General features: G+C 38.6%; 2 protein-coding genes across 10 annotated transcripts in view; both read right to left on the reverse strand.

Annotated features, from left to right (window-relative positions):
• Positions 1-19,215, reverse strand: part of sgsm2 (small G protein signaling modulator 2) — a 180,601-nt gene that overhangs the window by 157,538 nt on the left and 3,848 nt on the right. The window lies entirely within an intron of this gene.
• LOC145554588 (protein CFDP2-like) lies at positions 214-12,815 on the reverse strand. The gene is made up of 2 exons (XM_081614734.1): positions 12,296-12,815; positions 214-6,033 (listed from the first exon to the last, which is right to left on the reverse strand). The coding sequence occupies exon 2, from the start codon at positions 5,201-5,203 to the stop codon at positions 3,824-3,826; it is 1,380 nt and encodes a 459-aa protein (XP_081470860.1). The 5' UTR covers positions 5,204-6,033; positions 12,296-12,815; the 3' UTR covers positions 214-3,823.

The raw sequence follows: 19,215 nt of genomic DNA on the forward strand, positions 1-19,215 counted from the left end.
TGCGGGGAAATAGAATGTGATAAATAAGAAAATAAGGAAATACTAAATGAATAAGGGGAATTGGAAAATGGGAAAAGTAAAGATTTTTCAAACAAATGTTGAATGAAAAATAGATAAAAGAAAATTGGGTAAATAAAAAAGGGATATATGAGAAATTGATTAATGAAACTGGAAAATAGAAAATCGGGTTCATGGAAAAAGGAAATCAAAAAATGTTTAAATTAAAAAATAGATTAATGAAAAATGGGTAAATAGATAAAGGGATAAATGAAAAATGGACAAATGAAAAATAGATTAATGAAAAATAGATAAATGAAAAAGAGAAATAGAGAAATTGATAATCTGAAAAATAAATAAATGAAAAAATTGGGTTAATAAAAAAGGGAAATTGAAAAGTGGTTAATTGAAAAATAAATTAATGAAAAATGGGTAAATGGGTAAAGGGATAAATAAAAAATAGATAAATGAAAAAGAGAAATTGGGAAATTGATAATGTGAAAAATAAAGAAATGAAAAATGGGGTTAATGAAAAAGCTAAATTAAAAAATGGTTAAATGAAAAATAGATTAATGAAAACTGGGTAAATGAAAAATAGATTAATGAAAAAAGGGAAATTGATAATATGAAAAATAAATAAATGAAAAAATGGGTTAATGAAAAAGCTAAATTATTTATTTAACAAATTATTTATTTATTTCACTCATTTTCTTCATTTTTTGATTTATTTTACTCATTTTTTATTTATTTCACCCATTTATTTATTTATTTAATTTTGGCTGAAATGGCTCTCCATAATCAGACTGGTTTAAATAATGTGTTTGGAGCTTGGGCAACAAGTCGGAAATTTTGCTGCAGCTGTCTTGCAAATAGAAAATAAAGAAATAGAATATTAATTAAACTTTAGGTGTTTTTGAAATCAATAAGGATGGTTAAATTCAGCCTCCTGGAGTGATTTAAATTATTTTGAAAAATATTTCCATAATTGGTTGAAAATGACAAATCCAGCGACAAGAACCAAGACGTCAGCCTCACAACTGCTGGCCATGAGTGTCCCCTGCCTCCGATATGAAATCTGCAGAATCAAACGCATCCCCACGCTTCCATTCAACCTCCAAACCCTGAGGCCTGCCATCATCCTTTATACCAGTTCTAATATCTTGTCCTCTAATAAATCCTGGAAATAGAAAAACCGTTTTAAGCTCATTCAACTTAAAAAATGTACATCCTTGTTTAACTTGAAACTCCTTGGAAGAACTCCTAGGATTAAGTATCCTGGTGCATCCATGTAGTGTAATATAGTGTCAGAGATCCAGGACAAATAAAATGACGCCATCATACAGTAAATATACCTGAAAGCTAAACTGCCTGAGTTGTCATGAAGCTGAGTTGGAAGGCTTCCACGCGGTGCACACCAGACCTTCAGACTCGATGAAGTTTGAACTCAGTTGAAGTACACATAAGGGTTTGAGTGTGCAGGTTGCAAGCGTGCAAAATTTTGACAATTGGGGCAGTACGCCCCTGTGTGGCAACTTGGGACATCCAAAATGGTGGAACTTGTTACCGTTTAGACGAGGGGTCTCAAACTCAATTTACCCGGGGGCCACTGGAGGCAGTCTGGGTCAGGCTGGGATAAAGGATTCCACAAAAAAACATTTTAAAAATGTCCTCAAATGTCATCAACATTTAATTATTTTTCCAATACATGAACTGCATATGGAAGACCAAAACCGAAAAGCATACAAGAAATAAAAGTATAAATATACGTTTTAATAAGAAATAAAAGCATAAATATATATTTAGTTTTTCGTTTTCCTTACTCATGAGTTTCCGTCAAGAAATGTATATATTTTCTTTTTCATTTCCCCTTACACACGAGGTTCAATTATGTATATATATTTTCTTTCTTTTCCTTAAAAACATGTGTTTTTGTCAAGACAAATAGATATTTTTCCATCTCTTTTTTTACTTCAACTTTTTCTGCTCGCTGTATTTCTGCTTGCTGTTTTTCCGCTGCATCGTTATGTTAATGAGGAGAGCTACCTTCTATGTCTACTATTGACCAATAGAGCTTTGGAACCAACGTCACTGCGTCATATGTTGTGGGGTGTTTAGGTGCAGTCGCTTGGTGCCATCTTTAAAGGCCACAGACCAAAGCAAACATTATCCCGGTGGTTTTGTTGCGTTACCAACCGCAGTGAAGTTAGTTTCCATCCATCCATCCATTGTCTTCCGCTTATCCGGGGTCGGGTCGCGGGGGCAGCAGCTTCAGAAGGGAGGCCCAGACTTCCCTCTCCCCAGCCACTTCTTCCAGCTCCTCCGGGGAAATCCCAAGGCGTTCCCAGGCCAGCTGAGAGACGTAATCCCTCCAGCGTGTCCTGGGTCTTCCCCGAGGCCTCCTCGTGGTGGGACGTGCCCGGAACACCTCACCAGGGAGGCGTCCAGGAGGCATCCTTACCAGATGCCCGAGCCACCTCAACTGGCTCCTCTCAACGTGGAGGAGCAGCGGCTCTACTCTGAGTCCCTCCCGGATGACCGAGCTTCTCACCCTATCTCTAAGGGAGAGCCCAGCCAGCCTGCAGAGGAAGCCTATTTCGGCCGCTTGTACCCGTGATCTCGTTCTTTCGGTCATGACCCAAAGCTCATGACCATAGATGAGGGTGGGAACGTAGATCGACCGGTAAATCGAGAGCTTCGCTTTTTGGCTCAGCTCTCTCTTCACCACGACGGACCGGTACAGCGCCCACTTCACAGTAGACGCTGCCCCAATCCGCCTGTCGATCTCCCGCTCCCTTCTTCCCTCATTCGTGAACAAGATCCCCAGATACTTAAACTCCTCCACTTGAGGCAGGACGACCCCCCTGACCCGGAGAAGGCACTCTACCCTTTTCCGGCTCAAGACCATGGCCTCAGATTTGGAGGCACTGAGCCTCATCCCGGCCGCTTCACACTCGGCTGCGAACCGCTCCAGTGAGAGCTGCAGATCATGTTCCGATGAAGCCAGCAGGACCACATCATCCGCAAAAGGCAGAGATGCGATCCTAAGGCCACCAAAACGGATCCCCTCAACACCTCGGCTGTGCCTAGAAATTCTGTCCATAAAAGTAATGAACAGAATCGGTGACAAAGGGCAGCCTTGGCGGAGTCCCACTCTCACCGGAAACGAGCCCGACTTACTGCCGGCAATGCGGACCGGACTCTGACACTGGTCATACAGGGACCTGACAGCCCGTATCAAAGGGAGTACCCCCCACAGTTCCTCCCGAAGTACCCCCCACAGGGCCTCCCGAGGGACATGGTCGAACGCCTTCTCCAAGTCCACAAAACACATGTAGACTGGTTGGGCGAACTCCCATGCACCCTCCAGGACCCTGCTGAGGGTGTAGAGCTGGTCCAGTGTTCCACGACCAGGACGAAAACCACACTGCTCTTCCTGAATCCGAGGTTCGACTATTCCGACGGACCTTACCAGGGAGGCTTAAGAGTGTGACCCCCCTGTAATTGGAGCACACCCTCCGGTCCCCCTTTTTAAACAGGGGGACCACCACCCCAGTCTGCCAATCCAGGGGAACTCCCCCCGATGTCCATGCGATATTGCAGAGTCATGTAAGCCAACACAACCCTGCAACATCCAGGTGGATCTCATCCACCCCTGGGGCCCTGCCACCGAGGAGCTTTTTGACCACCTCGGCGACCTCGTCCCCAGAGATTGGAGAGCCCAACCCAGAGTCCCCATGCTCAGCTTCCTCAACAGAAGGCATGTTGGTGGGATTGAGGAGGTCTTCGAAGTATTCCGCCCACCAGCCCACAACGTCCCGAGTTGAGGTCAGCAGCGCACCATCCCCACTATAAACAGTGTTGGTGCTGCACTGCTTCCCCCTCCTGAGACGCCGGATGGTGGACCAGAATCGCCTCGAAGTTGTACGGAAGTCTGTCTCCATGGCCTCTCCAAACTCCTCCCATGCCCGAGTTTTTGCCTTAGCGACAACCCGAGCTGCATGCCGTTTCGCCCGCCGGTACCCATCAGCTGCTTCTGGAGTCCCACAGGCCAAAAAGGCCCGTAGGAGTCCTTCTTCAGCTTGACAGCATCCCTCACCGAAGGTGTCCACCAACGGGTTTGAGGGTTGCCGCCGTGACAGGCACCAACAACCTTACGGCCGCAGCTCCGATAGGCCGCCTTGGCAATGGAGGTACGGAACATGGTCCACTCAGACTCAATGTTCCCCACCTCCCCCGGAACGTGTTCGAAGTTCTGCCGGAGATGAGAGTTGAAGCTCCGTCTCACAGGGGACTCCGCCAGACGTTCCCAGCAGACCCTCACTACACGTTTGGGCCTGCCAGGTCTGACCGGCTTCCTCCGCCACCACCGGAGCCAACTCATCACCAGGTAGTGGTCAGTGGACAGCTCCGCACCTCTGTTCACCCGAGTGTCCAAGACATACGGCCGCAAATCCGATGAGACGATGACAAAGTCAATCATCGAACTGCGGCCTATGGCGTCCTGGTGCCAAGTGCACATATGGACGCCCTTATGCCTGAACATGGTGTTTGTGATGGACAATCCATGACGAGCACAGAAGTCCAACAACAGAACACCACTTGGGTTCAGATCGGGGGGGCCGTTCCTCCCAACCACGCCTCTCCAGGTCTCACTGTCATTGCCCACGTGAGCGTTGAAGTCCCCCAGTAGAACAAGGGAGTCCCCAGGAGGGGCACTTTTCAGTACCCCCTCTAAGGACTCCAAGAAGGGTGGGTAATCTGAACTGCCGTTTGGCCAGTAAGCACAAACAACAGTCAGAACCCGTCCCCCCACCCGTAGGCGGAGGGAGGCTACCCTCTCGTTCACCGGGGTGAACCATAACGTACAGGCGCCCAAATGGGGGGCAACAAGTATGCCCACTCCAGCCCGGCGCCTCTCACCCTGGGCAACTCCAGAGTGGAAGTACGTCCAGCCCCTCTCAAGGAGACTGGTTCCAGAACCAGAGCCATGTGTCGAGGTGAGGCCGACTATTTCTAGCCGGAACCTCTCAGCCTCGCACACTAGCTCCGGTTCCTTCCCCACCAGAGAGGCGACGTTCCACTTTCCAAGAGCCAGCTTCTGCAGCCGAGGATCAGACCGCCAGGGTCCCCTCCCTCGGCTGCCGCCCATAGCACAATGCACCTGACCTCTTTGGCCCCTCGGACAGGTGGTGAGCCCATGCGTCATATGTTGTGGGGTGTTTAGGTGCAGTAACTTGGTGCCATCTTTAAAGGCCACAGACCAAAGCAAACTTTATCCCAGTGGTTTTGTTGCGTTACCAACCGCAGTGAAGTTAGTTTTGAGTTGGATATTGGATTTTCCAATATCCGCCGAGCAAGCAGCATTTAGCTCAAGGTTGAGCCGATTTATGAATGCTAATTTCAGTCATCCGTTCTCTAGCTCCCTCCTCAAGCGCTCGGAGGTTCACAAAACTAATGACTAACTAAATATTACTTAATATTCACATTTCTTTGCTGGTATTACTTAAAAGTGTTGCATTTTAATATCTCACTTGAGTTCCTGATCTACATGAAAATATTTGATATAATGTAAACACTGAGAAAAGGGGAAAAATGTTTGTGAAATGCAGAGTATTACAAATGAGATTCAATTTTATTGTAGGTACAAAGAGGACAGCAAAATGAACAGTGAATATATAGTATACTTCCTAGCAGTTACTCAGACATCAGACTTGTTTGCCTTTACTGGTGATGAAAACATGTCACTCTGGAGGAAAGGAAGACTGTCTCAGCCCAATCCAGGATGATTGCAGTATCAGGGTAGCCATTAAAATCTGCAGGTAGATTTTTGCATATCTGGTCCTCCAGTTTCCAGATCCTAATTTAGCCAAGTACTGTAAATAAAACGTTAGTCCACGATGTGATGATCCGGAAGACCGAGAACGGATAGACGCCATCAGCTGGTCAGCAGGTCCAAGTGCTTGGGTCCAAGGGAAAGGTAATCGGCACGACTCAATCATGGCTCAGAAACACATCGCGAGGTGTTGCGATGCAAACCTGAAAAATTAAAAACAAAAAAAACCAATAAGCGTTCATATTTAGCTACACAAAGTAATGAAAACTAATAAACCCTAAGCTCTTTTTGAGAATTTTGCTTGAAAATAAATTGACAATATCACAGGAAATTAAATGTTTAAGTGAAACAGTTCTGGTATCACAAAGGAACTGCAAAAATATTTCAGAGGTGTAGCAACACTGAAGTTACTGGGTAAGAGTGAACTGAAATACTACTTAGAAAATGCATGTTAAATAATCTTTTGAAAGTATGAAGCTGAAATGAACTTAAACTGCTAGCAGACGCAGCACAGGGTTTTCCTATTATCTGTACCAACAGTAATACAAAAAAATGATGCATAGAAGGGTCATTAGTTTATAAAAGTCCCATGTAAAGCATGGCAGGCAGCTATTGTTCTACACCTAATAGAACGTTTCTTTATTTCTTCACTACTGCATTCTCACTTATTAAGATCCTCCTCACATTTTTGGTCATTAACTACTTCTACTATCTTCAACTAATTGTACTAATTCATATATCAAAACGTTCAGCTTCTTCAGGAGATTGTTGCTATGACTTTTGCTAAAATTAACTATTGTACTTTTTGAAATAATGGCCCTTTTGTGCAATTTTTTTCCCCATTGAAATACATGGTGGAATTCTGTAACTGTCATCAGTTGCCAGAGTGTACACTCTAGTAACTGCCGTTTTTGAACTTTTAATGCTTTTTGACAAAAACAAAATGATGCTCTTCAAGATGAACTGCTTGTTATGATGTTATGCTTCTTCTGATCCTTTATGCTTTTTGTTTTGCCGTTTTACTACTTCAAATATTTCTATTTTTCTGCTTACACTAATTTAAGCTTTTTGCTGTTTCACTGTTCAATTGTTTCAACTATTTCTGGGTTTGCACTAATTCCGTCTTGTGCTATTTCTTAAGCTCTGTTTCACTTAAGTTTCACTACTTGACAAATTATTTCTACAATGTATGATTGTAGCTTTCTTATGCTTTTTCCTACTTCTTATTCTTTGTTCTCAAGTTTCTTATATTTCTCCATCAATCATTCTGTAAATATGCTTCTTTGCCCTTAATGCTCTTTATTTTGCTAAGTTTCTCTTCTTCAAATATTTCTAGATGTATACTAATTTCTGCTTCAGCTAATTTATTCTGTAGGCTCTGTTTAACTGTTCAATTGTTTTAACTATTTCTGGGTTTGCACTAATTTTCTCTTGTGCTATTTGTGGTCTTGAGCTCTGTTTCACTTTTTGACTTTTTCAAATAATTCCCGTTGCACACAAACTTCTGCTTCTTCAGCTAAATTCTGCTATACCTTTGCTAAGTTTCACTACTTGACAAATTATTTCTACAATGTATGATTGTAGCTTTCTTATGCTTTTTCCTACTTCTTATTCTTTGTTCTCAAGTCTCTTATTTCTCCATCAATCATTCTGCAAAGAAACAAACTTTCTTTTGCTTCTTCTTAGCAAAAGAAGGTTAATGCTTTCTTTTGCTAAATTTCACTTCAAATATTTCTGGTTGTGTACTAATTTCTGCTTTGGCAAATTTATAATAATTTATGCGTAGCAGTTTGTTACGTTTCACTGTTCAACTGTTTCAACTATTTCAATTTCTTCTGTTTTCTTCTACATAAGCTTTTCTCAACTTTTGCTTTCATTTCTGCAGCAATCATTCTGCAAATATGCATTCTCACGGCTGTTTCGTTAGGAACAACTATTTTTCAAGTCAGTGAGAATGCAATTCTGAATTCTCACTTATTAAGATTTTTTTTCGGCCGTTAACTACTTCTGCTATCTTCAACTAATTGTGCTAATTTATATATCAAAACGTTCTGCTTCTTCTGGAGATTTATGCTATGACTTTTGATAAATTTCACTATTGTACTTTTTGAAATATTTGCCCTTTTGTGCAATTTTTTTGCCCCAATGAAATACATGGTTTAATTCTCTAACTGTTGTCAGTTGCTAGACTGTACACTCTAGTAACTGATGTTTTTTTAACTTTTGATGGTTTTTGACAAACAAAATGATGCTGTACATGCATATTTAACTCCACAGGAATAATTTATGCATTGAAATGTAGCCACGCATGTCTACTTTAAGGAACTAATACTATCATTGTTACAGGTCTTACTGTTTCCTGTCAAACTCTTCTGTAGTACAGATATGTCACACCTTCTCCTATTCCTTCAATGTATTTCTATGCTGTGCTTCGTTTCTGTCTGTGTGTCCGCATTCTGCCTTTCTGTGTATGCCTTCTGCTTTACTGGTTTTACTGACTACAAAGGTATTTTGGAAACAAATAAATTTCACCAATTCTTATCAATATATTCTGATTTGAATACTATTTTTTGCTTTTTCTTTTCAACTCTTTCAGGTTTGTACTAATTTCTGGTCTTCTAATTTAGGCTTTTTGCAAAGTTTTCCTGTTCAGCTTTTTTAAATATTTCAAGGTTTATACTTATTTCAGCTTTTGCTAATCTATACTATATCTTTTGCTGTATGTTACTATTGTACTTGTTCAAATATTTAAGGTTTTATTCAAATATTCTGTTTGTCTACCTTTCTGTATATAACATAGATGGATGGATGGATAGATACATGCATATATACGTGGCTAGATAGATAGTATTGAGAGGAAAAATTCTAAAACTCAACCCTTTTTAAAACCTTTTGACTCGTTATATCCTCTGTTATGCCCGGATTCAGAAAATGCTATGCTGTTATCTAACAGTGTCACAATATTCAGCATTTATTTAAGACAGATGCATACTATCACCAGAAAAGCACATCACAAATCATCAGAAAACTCAAAGCACAAACAACACATACATTTACCCAAGAGAGGGGAAAAAGACAAAATACGGAAATTACAAACAAATAGCAAAGATGTCTTTGGAGAGTTGCAAGAGCAAATCTGATTTGTTACTCTTGTGTACAAACTTTTATAGTAAATGCGTATTCTTGTCTTTAATTTATTCAAGTAAGGCATATCTTTGCTCATCCAACCAGGAGCCATCTCAGACCCTCTTTAAAGTTAGAAACTCCCTGCAATTTGTTTTGAAGATCAAACATCAGTTGTCACCTTTATCTAATAGTGGAAGCAGAGCTTCTCCTCCACTGGCCTGAACTCATGCTGTTTTATGGCTTTTCACAGATCAGTGTGAAAGCTGGAACTTCTCCTTATTCTTTCCCACACAGACAAAGGGCAGTTCAATAAATCTTAGCAAAAAATCTGCTGGAACTACAGGTAACATAAAGGTCAATAGGGCAGAATAAGTTATTAATCTGAAAACTATAATTAGGCTATTTCAATCAAGACATGTTGCTAAGTTTTAAAACTAGCATATTTTACATTTATTTTCTTAACGATAGACAGATGGATAGGTAGATTGAATGTGTAAAACCAATAATAATAATAATAATAATAATAATTATAATAATAATAATAATTAGAAAAAATCCTACAAAGGGGAGCTGCAGCACCAGGGTCTGTCTTCTGCTATTAATTATTTATTTTGCTTAATCTGATTTCTCCTGCTCAATGTCATTTCTTCTTGTTTTTCAGATTTTTTTCTTCTCCTTCCACTTTCTACTACACATGGATATAGCATTTTTTGTGCTTTTTTCCTACTTCTTATGCTTTGTTCAGATCTTTTTAAACTAATTTCTGTTTCTTCTAATTTATATCTTTAACTTTTCACCTATTTCAACTATTTCAGGTTTTATATTAATCTTTGCTTTTGCTAATTTGTACTATTTCTTTTGCTACTTTTATTCTACTATTTCAGCTTTTTTTTTAAACCAATTTCTGATTCTGCTAATTTTTGCTATTCTTTAGCTAAATTTCACAAATTGGCAAAAGATTTCTACCATGCATGACAATAGCTTTCTTCTGCTTCGTTCTGCATTTTCTTGCATTTCTGCAGCAGTCATTCTGCAAATATGCATTCTCACAGCTGTTTCGCTAGGAACAGAATTTTTCTAGTTATTATTCAGTCTTTCGTACATTTTTCGTCGCTTAACTACTTTTGCTATCTTTCACTAATTGCACTAATTAATATATCAAAACGTTCAGCTTCTTTAGGAGAATGGTGCTATATCTTTTGGTAAAGGTCACTATTGCACTTTTTGAAATAATTGCCCCTTTGTGAAAATCTTTTGCCCCATTGAAATGTGGAATACACTCTAGTAATTGCCGTTTTTGAACTTTTAATGCTTTTTTACAAACAAAATGATGCTGTTCATACATATTTCAATGTAGAGAAATAATTTATGCATTAAAATGTAGCCACAAGTGTCTACTTTATGGAATTATTCCTATCATTGCTACAGGTCTGACTGTTTTCTGTCAAACTCCTCTGAAGTACAGCCATGACACACTTTCTCCTAATCTTTCAATGCATTTTTCTCTTGTGCTCTGTTTTTATCTGTTTCTATGCATTCTGCTTGTCTACTTTTCTATTTGCCTTCTGGGTCTACTGGTTTTACTATCTTTTAAGATCTACAATCTTTAATCAAATTTAGCAATTTATATATTAAAATGTTCTTCATCTTCTTATCCTTTATGATTTTTGTTTAGCTATGTTTTACTCCATCAAATATTTCTGGTTTTCTGCTTCCGCTAATTTAAGCTTATTACTGTTTCACTGTTCAATTGTTTCAACTATTACTGGTTTTGCACTAATTTCCTCTTGTGCTAATTATGCTGTTTCTTTAGCTTTGTTTCACTTTGTGACTTTTTCAAATAATTCAGGTTGCACACAAACTTCTGCTTCTTCAGCTGAATTCTGGTATACCTTTGCTAAGTTTCGCTAATACATTATATATATATATATATATATATATATATATATATATATATATAATTTATAATTAGTCAGTGACATGCTGTGAGGTTCATAGCTGGTGAGGCTATGAACCTTTTGTGCTGTGCTCAACAGCAAAGGGAGAGACCATTAAAGTACAACTGAAAACCACGTCTTTCTCACTCTGTATCAATGCAGCTACAGTATGGCTAGCTCGCTGTTACCATCTCTTACTCTGCAGTTGCGGAGTCACAATGAGCGACCCCAGCGATGAAGCACGAGAACTGCCTGCCTCACCTCGAATCTGTTCTCTACCATTTTTTATCACTCCTCAGCACACAAATCACATTACACACACAGTTGGTGACAATAAAAACACAGTACATTAAATACATAAGCTAAATTATGGAAAATCACTTCATACATTAAATGTTTTTAACCATTTTATTCGCGACATACATACAGGAGGAGCATGCTCTCATAAGATAGAAACCGGTGTACTTAGCAAGAAGTTGCGCTATCCCAGGTGAGACTCAGCTCGCTGCTGCCTCACCGGCTTGGCTTCCACGCATTTGAATGGGAAAATGGCTTCCATTTCTGCTGATTTTACTATCTTTTAGCTTGTCTACTTTTCTGTATATCTTCTTCTATTGGTTTTACTATTTTTAGCTCGTCTTCTTTTCTGTATGCCTTCTACTTCTACTGGTTTTACTATCTTTTAGCTTGTCTACTTTTCCACTGACTGCACGTCATAGATATATATATATATATATATAACTTTTTCAACTATTTCAATTTCTTCTGCTTTCTTCTACTTCTTAAGCTTTTCTGAACTTCTTGCATTTCTGCAGCAGTCATTCTGCAAATATGCATTCTCATGGCTGTTTCGCTATGAACAGCTATTTTTCTAGAGAGCGAGATACAGAGAGCGAGAAAGACGTGGTTTTCAGTTGTACTTTAACGGTTTCTTCCTTTGCCGTTTCTCCTGTTTCAATGTTTTTCTCTTGTGCTCTGTTTTTTTCTGTTTCTATGCAGTCTGCTCGTCTACTTTTCTGTTTGCCTTCTACTTCTACTGAGTTTATTATCTTTTAGCTTGTCTACTTTTCAGTTTGCCTTCTACTTCTACTGAGTTTACTCTCAGCATGTCTACTTTTCTGTTTGCCTTCTACTTCTACTGAGTTTACCGTCTCACCAGATCTACTTTTCTGTTTGCCTTCTACTGAGTTTATTATCTTTTAGCTTGTCTACTTTTCTGTATGATTTCTTCTTCTGGTTTTACTATATTTTAGCTCATCTACTTTTCTGTATGTCTTCTACTACTACTTTTACTATGTTTTAAGGTGTTCTACAATATTTAATCAATTTTATCAATTCATATATCAACCTGTTCTGCTTCTTCTTCTCCTTTATGCTTTTTGTGTAGCTATGTTTCACTTACCGTCTCTTACTCTGCAGTTGTGGAGTCACAATGTCTGGGTTCATGAGCGTCATCAGCGATGAGGCACGAAAACTGCTTGCCTCATCTCGAATCTGTTCTCTGCCATTTATGATCATTCCTCAGCACACGAATAACGTTACACACACAGTTGGTGACAATAAAAACACGGTACATTAAATACATAAGCTAAATTAGGGAAAACCCGGTCATACATTAAATGTTTTTAACCATTTTATTGTTGACGTACAGACAGGAGGAGCATGCTCATAAAATAGCAACCGGTGTAGTTAGCAAGAGGTTGCGCAATCCCAGGTGAGGCACAGCTCACTGCTGCCTCACTGGCTTCGCTTCCAAGCATTTGAATGGGAAAATGCGAAATATCTGCGATTTTGAAGAAAAAAATCATCAGATTTGTTTAAATTAAATGAAAACTAGGTACTTTATAATAAAAACCACATAAATATCTTTATAAATGATTTTTTCCATGATGACAGGTGAGGCTCTGCCTCACCTGCCTCCTCTGACTGCACGTCACTGATAAATCTATATATATATATATATATATATATATATATAGATTTATCAGTGACGTGCAGTATATTTATATTTATAATTATTTTTGGATAAGTTTTATTACTCACCAAAGGTTTTCTACAATGTATGTGTAGCTTTTGTTCTGTTCTACTTATTGATTGTTCTCATGTTTCTTACACTTCTCTATCAATCAATCTGCAAATATGCTTCTTTTGCCCCTTCATGCTGTTTGATTTGCTAAGTTTCACTTCTTCCAATATTTCTGGTTGTGTACTAATTTCTGCTTCTGCTAATTTATGCTGTTTGCTACTTTTCACTGTTCAACTGTTTCAACTATTTTAATTTCTTCTACTTTCTTCTAAAGCTTTCCTCAGCTTTTTCTTGCATTTCTGCAGCAGTCCTTCTGCAAATATGCATGCTCATGGCTGTTTCGCTAACCCTATTACGTGTGGTGAGGTTCATAGCTGGTGAGGCACCGACTTAATTATAATCGGATTTACAAATCTAGACCCCTGCATGTTATTGTATACATAAGGAAATTTCTCGCATGTGTACAATGCTGGAGGGCAAAAACGCTATTCCTTTACATGCCATCCATAGCCGCGCTGCAGAATAATTCCGTTATCTCAATCAAACTTAGACATGTAGATATTATTAATTTCATGCTGTGCTTAACAGGAAAGGGAAAAACCATTGAAGTACAACTCAAAAACACTTCTTTCTCGCTCTGTTTCAGCTTAGCTACTGTATGGCTAGCTCACTTTTACTCTGTCTTACTCTGCAGTTGTGGAGTCACAATGTCTGGGTTCATGACTGCCCCCAGCGATGAGGCACGAAAACTGCCTTCCTCACCTCGAATCTATTCTCTGCCGTTTATGATCGCTCCTCAGCATACAAAACATGTTACACACACAGTTGGTGACAATAAAAACACAGTACATTAAATACATAAGCTAAATTATGGAAAATCAGTTCATACATTAAATATTTTGACCATTTTATTGGCGACGTACAGACAGGAAGAGCAATGCTCTCATAGAATAGCAACCGGTGCAGTTAGCGAGAGGTTGCACAAAGCCTGGTGAGGCTCAGCTAACTGCTGCCTCACCGGCTTCGCTTCCAAGCATTTGAATGGGAAAATGCGAAAATTCTGTGATTTTGAAGGAAAAAAACATCAGATTTGGTTAAATAAAAAATACGTACTTTATAGTATAAACCACAGTGTGAAAATATCTTTATAAATGATTTTATCATTATGTCTACTTTTCTGTTTGCCTTCTGGTTTTACTTGTTTTACTATCTTTTTAAGATCTTCTACAATCTTTAATCAATTTTATAAATTCCTATATCAAACATTTCTGCTTCTTCTGACCCTTTTTTGCTTTTGATTTTGCTCTGTTTTAATCCTTCAAATATTTCTGGTTTACTGTTTCCACTAATTTTTTATGCTTATTGCTGTTTCACTATTCAATTGTTTCAACTATTTCCGGATTTGCACTAATTGTGCTCTTTCTTAAAATCTGTTTCACTTTTTGACTTTTTTAAATAATTCATGTTGCACACAAACTTCTGCTTCTTCAGCTGAATTCTGGTATACCTTTGCTAAGTTTCAGTAATAGATAGATAGATAGATAGATAGATAGATAGATAGATAGATAGATAGATAGATAGATAGATAGATAGATAGATAGATAGATAGATAGATAGATAGATAGATAGATAGATGTTTGCAATTAGTCAGTGACGTGCGTTGAGGTACATAGCAGGTGAGGCTATGAAGCTTTTGTGCTGTGCTTTACAGCAAAGGGTGAAACCGTTAAAGTACAACTGAAAACCACGTCTTTCTGGCTCTCTGTATCAGCGCAGCTACGTATGGCTAGCTCGCTCTTATCGTCTCTTACTCTGCAGTTGTATAGTCACATTGAGCCCCCCCAGCGATGATGCACGAGAACCGCCTGCCTCACCTTGAATCTGTTCTTTGCATTTCTGATCACTCCTCAGCACACGAATCACATTACACACACAGTTGGTGACACAGTACATTAAATACAGAGAACAGGCATACTGTTTGATAACAGGGAGCTAGCCATACAGTAGCTGCGCTGACACAGAGAGTGAGAAAGACGTGGTTTTCAGGTGTACTTAACGGTTTCTCCCTTTGCTATTAACCCTAAATATATATGTGTGTGTGTGTGTGTGTGTGTGTGCGTGCGTGCGTGTGTGAGAGAGAGAGATAGAGAGAGAGAATGAAATGCATCTTTCACTGTATCTTGCACAACCTTGTCATACATTCAAATATTCTATTCCACCATGATTATTCAAATATGCTGGACCATATTGTCCATATACATGTTGCTATATTGGCTGTATGCCTAAAATTTAAATACATGAGAATGGGACTTCTATTCAGCGAGTCATTGATTAAGCGTGCTGATACTTGATTGCACCTGTAAAACAGATTACACTGAGAAAAGGTGTCGAATTCCAAGATGGCTGCTCTAAATCTCGCCAGCTACGATAGGTGAGAGCAGTCCATGAAGTGTCTACTCTTACAATATATCTGTGGTGGGCCTACTTTATTGTACACACCACAGTTTTAAAATATCTTTATACATGATTTTAGTATTTTTCCATGAAGACAGACTGCAGAATGATTCCATTATCTAGGTCATTCTCTCTCTCTTTCTCTCTCTCTCTCTGTCTATTTATATATATGTATTACTATTTTTTAGCTTGTCTATTTTTCTGTATACCTTCTTCTTATATTGATTTTACTATCTTTAAGCTTACCTACTCTTCTCTATGCCTTCTACTTCTATTTTATTTTTTTTCCTATGTTGCTATGTTTCACTGTTCTAACTGTTTCAACTATTTCTCGATTTGTACCGATTTCTGCTTCTGCTAAATTTTTGCTTTTTGATTTGTTTCACTGTTCAAATGTTTAACCTATTTCTATTTTCAGCTTTTTTGACTACTTATGGTTTTCTCTATTTTTTTCTAGCATTTCTGCAGCAGACATTCTGCAAATATGCATTCTCACGGCTGTTTCGCTAGGAACAGCTATTTTTCTAGTTATTATTAATTATTATTATTATCATTATATAATGTTCCGTACATTTTACAAAGTTCTACTACTTCTACTATCTTTCAGTAATTGTACTTATTCATATATCAAAACTTTCAGCTTCTTCAGGAGAATGGAGCTATGACTTTTGGTAAACTTCACAATTGCACATTTTGAAATCATTGCGCTTTTGTGCAAATCTTTTGCCCCATTTCAATCCATGTGGAATTTTCAGTTGCCATAGTGGCCACTCTAGTAACTGCCGTTTTTGAACTTTTTCTGCAGTATTACAAACAAAATTATGCTGTTCATACATATTTCACTGTAGAGAAATAATTTATGCATTAAAATGTAGCCACGAGTGTCTACTTTATGGAATTATTCCTATCATTGCTACAGGTCTTACTGTTTTCTGTCAAACTCCGCTGGAGTACAATCATGTCACACTTTCTCCTATCCTATCAATGTATTTTACTCTTATGCTCTGTATTTATCTGTTTCTATGCATTCTGCTGGTCTACTTTTCTGTTTGCCTTCTGGTTCTACTGGTTTCCCTATCTTTTAAGATCTACAATCTTTAATCAAATTTAGCAATTTATATATTAAAATGTTCTTCATCTTCTTATCCTTTATGATTTTTGTTTAGCTATGTTTCACTCCTTCAAATATTTCTGGTTTTTCTGCTTCCGCTAATTTAAGCTTATTGCCGTTTCACTATTCAATTGTTTCAACTATTTCTGCATTTGCACTAATGTCCTCTTGTGCCAATTATGCTCTTTCTTAAGCTCTGTTTCACTTTTTGACTTTTTCAAATAATTCATGTTGCACACAAACTTCTGCTTCTTCACCTGAATTCTGGTATCGCTAAGTTTCACTAATACATTATATATATATATGTGTGTGTGTGTGTGTGTGCTATTTGTCAGTGACGTGCAATGAGGTTCATAGGTGAGGCTATGAACCTATTGTGCTGTGTAACAGCAAAGGGAGAAATGAGATGCAGACTCATAACATATGAAGGCAGCTGTGTGACTCTGCAGTTGTGGACTTACAATGTCTGGGATCATGAGCGCCCCCAGCAACGAGACACGCGAACTGCCTGCCTCACTTTGAATCTGTTCTCTGCGTTTCTGATCACTCCTCAGGACACGAATCACATTACACACACAGTTGGTGACAATAAAAACACAGTACATTAAATACATACAGTAGAACAAGCATACTGTTTGATAATAGGGAGCTAGCCATACAGTAGCTGTGCTGATACAGAGAGTAAGAAAGACGTGGTTTTCAGTTGTACTTCAACGGTTTGAAGTACAAACCGCTGCTGTTAACCATATATATAATATATATATTAGAGGTGTGCCGATCGATCGGTCACCGATCATAATCGGGCCGATTTTCGTGAAAAAGTGCATGATCGGTGATTGCCGATCATTGGCTCTTGTTGCCGATACTAATTACCTGCATCTCATTTTGCAGCCTGCCAGTGCAGCTGGTTTCCTCTTTCCTTCACATTGCGCAAACGCGCAGCAACAAATTCTAAGCGATGTTGAACTATAACGCACTGAGTGAATGGGGACGTTTGCGTGTTGCGGCGGAAAATTGAAGCATGTGGGGTGAAGCACATCAAAATGCATCAACACAACAAAGCTAATACAACATAAAAACAATGGCATACTTGATGGAGCTTGGCTACATCGAGGCTCACTTTTACATTGGACAGTAAAAAAGACATATGGAGGATCAGATAGCAGGTAAAGCAGCGCACAGCTACAAACACTCACCCGGATTAGCATGACGGTCAGAAAGCTAAACAAATAACCCACAAAATTATTTAAGTCTTCGAGCTGCGATGTAAGACGCTGGTTCGGTTCTCGCTGTTGAACCGCTGCTACGCGCTACAGGTAGCACGTACTTTTCTGCATCTCCTCTACATCTACTGGTTTTACTGTCTTTTAGCTTGTCCATTTTTCTGTATGCCTTATACTTCTACTGGTTTTACTATGTTTAACTTGTCTACTTTTCCCGTTGCCTTCTACATCTGGTTTTACTATCTTTTAGCTTGTCTACTTTTTTGTATGCCTTCTGCTTGCGGGTTTTACTATATTTTAGCTTGTCTACTTTTCTGTATGCCTTATACTAGTTTCACTATATTTTTGCTTTTCTACTTTTCTGTATGCCTTCTACTGGTTTTACTATATTTTAGCTTGTCTACTTTTCTGTATGCCATCTACGTCTACTGGTTTTACTATCTTTTAGCTTGCCTACTTTTCTGTATGCCTTCTACTGCTACTGGTTTTACCATCTTTTAGCTTGTCTACTTTTCTGTATGACTTCTACTGCTACTGGTTTTACTATCTTTTAGCTTGTCTGCTTTTCTGTATGCCTTCCACTTCAACTGGTTTTACAATCTTTTAGCTTGTCTACTTTTCTGTATGCCTTCTACTTCTACTGGTTTTACTATGTTTAACTTGTCTACTTTTCGGTTTGCCTTCTACATCTGGTTTTACTATCTTTTAGGTTTTCTACTTTTCTGTATGCCTGCTATTAGTTTTACCATCTTTTAGCTTGTCTACTTTTCTGTACGTCTTCTATTTCTACTGGTTTTACTGTCTTTAACTTGTCTACTTTTCTGTACGTCTTCTACTTCTACTGGTTTTACTATATTTTAGCTTATCTACTTTTCTGTATGCCTTCTACTGCTTCTGGTTTTACTATCTTTTAGCTTGCCTGCTTTTCTGTATGCCTTCCACTTCTACTGGTTTACTGTCTTTTCCCTTGTCTACTTTTCTGGATGACTTCTACTGTTTTTTCTATCTCTTAACTTGTCTACTCTTCTGTACGTCTTCTACTACTGGTTTTACTATCTTTTAGCTTGTCTACATTTCTCTATGCCTTCTACTGGTTTTACTTTATGTTAGCTTGTCTACTTGTCTGTATGCCTTCTACTTCTAGCTTTTCCACTTTTCTGTCTGCCTTCTACTTTTACTGGTTTTACTATATTTAACTTGTCTGCTTTTCTCTTTGCCTTCTACATCTGGTTTTACTATCTTTTAGCTTGTCTACTTTTTTGTATGCATTCTGCTCCTGCTGGTTTTACTATATTTTAGCTTGTCTACTTTTCTGTATGCATTCTACTTCTACTGGTTTTACTATCTTTTAACTTGTCTACTTTTCTGTATGCCTTCTACTGGTTTTAGCATCTTTTAGCTTGCCTACTTTTCTGTATGCCTTCTACTTCTACTGGTTTTACTATCTACTGGTTTTACTGTCTTTAACTTGTCTACTTTTCTGTACGTCTTCTACTTCTACTGGTTTT

The sequence above is a fragment of the Poecilia reticulata genome, chromosome 13, assembly GCF_904066995.2.
Source record: "Poecilia reticulata chromosome 13, P_reticulata-male-v2, whole genome shotgun sequence".
Classification (NCBI taxonomy): Eukaryota; Metazoa; Chordata; class Actinopteri; order Cyprinodontiformes; family Poeciliidae; genus Poecilia; species Poecilia reticulata.

Excerpts from the sequence above, each read along its gene's own strand:
- LOC145554588 (XM_081614734.1), bottom strand. The coding sequence starts at position 5,203 with ATGACGCATGGGCTCACCACCTGTCCGAGGGGCCAAAGAGGTCAGGTG.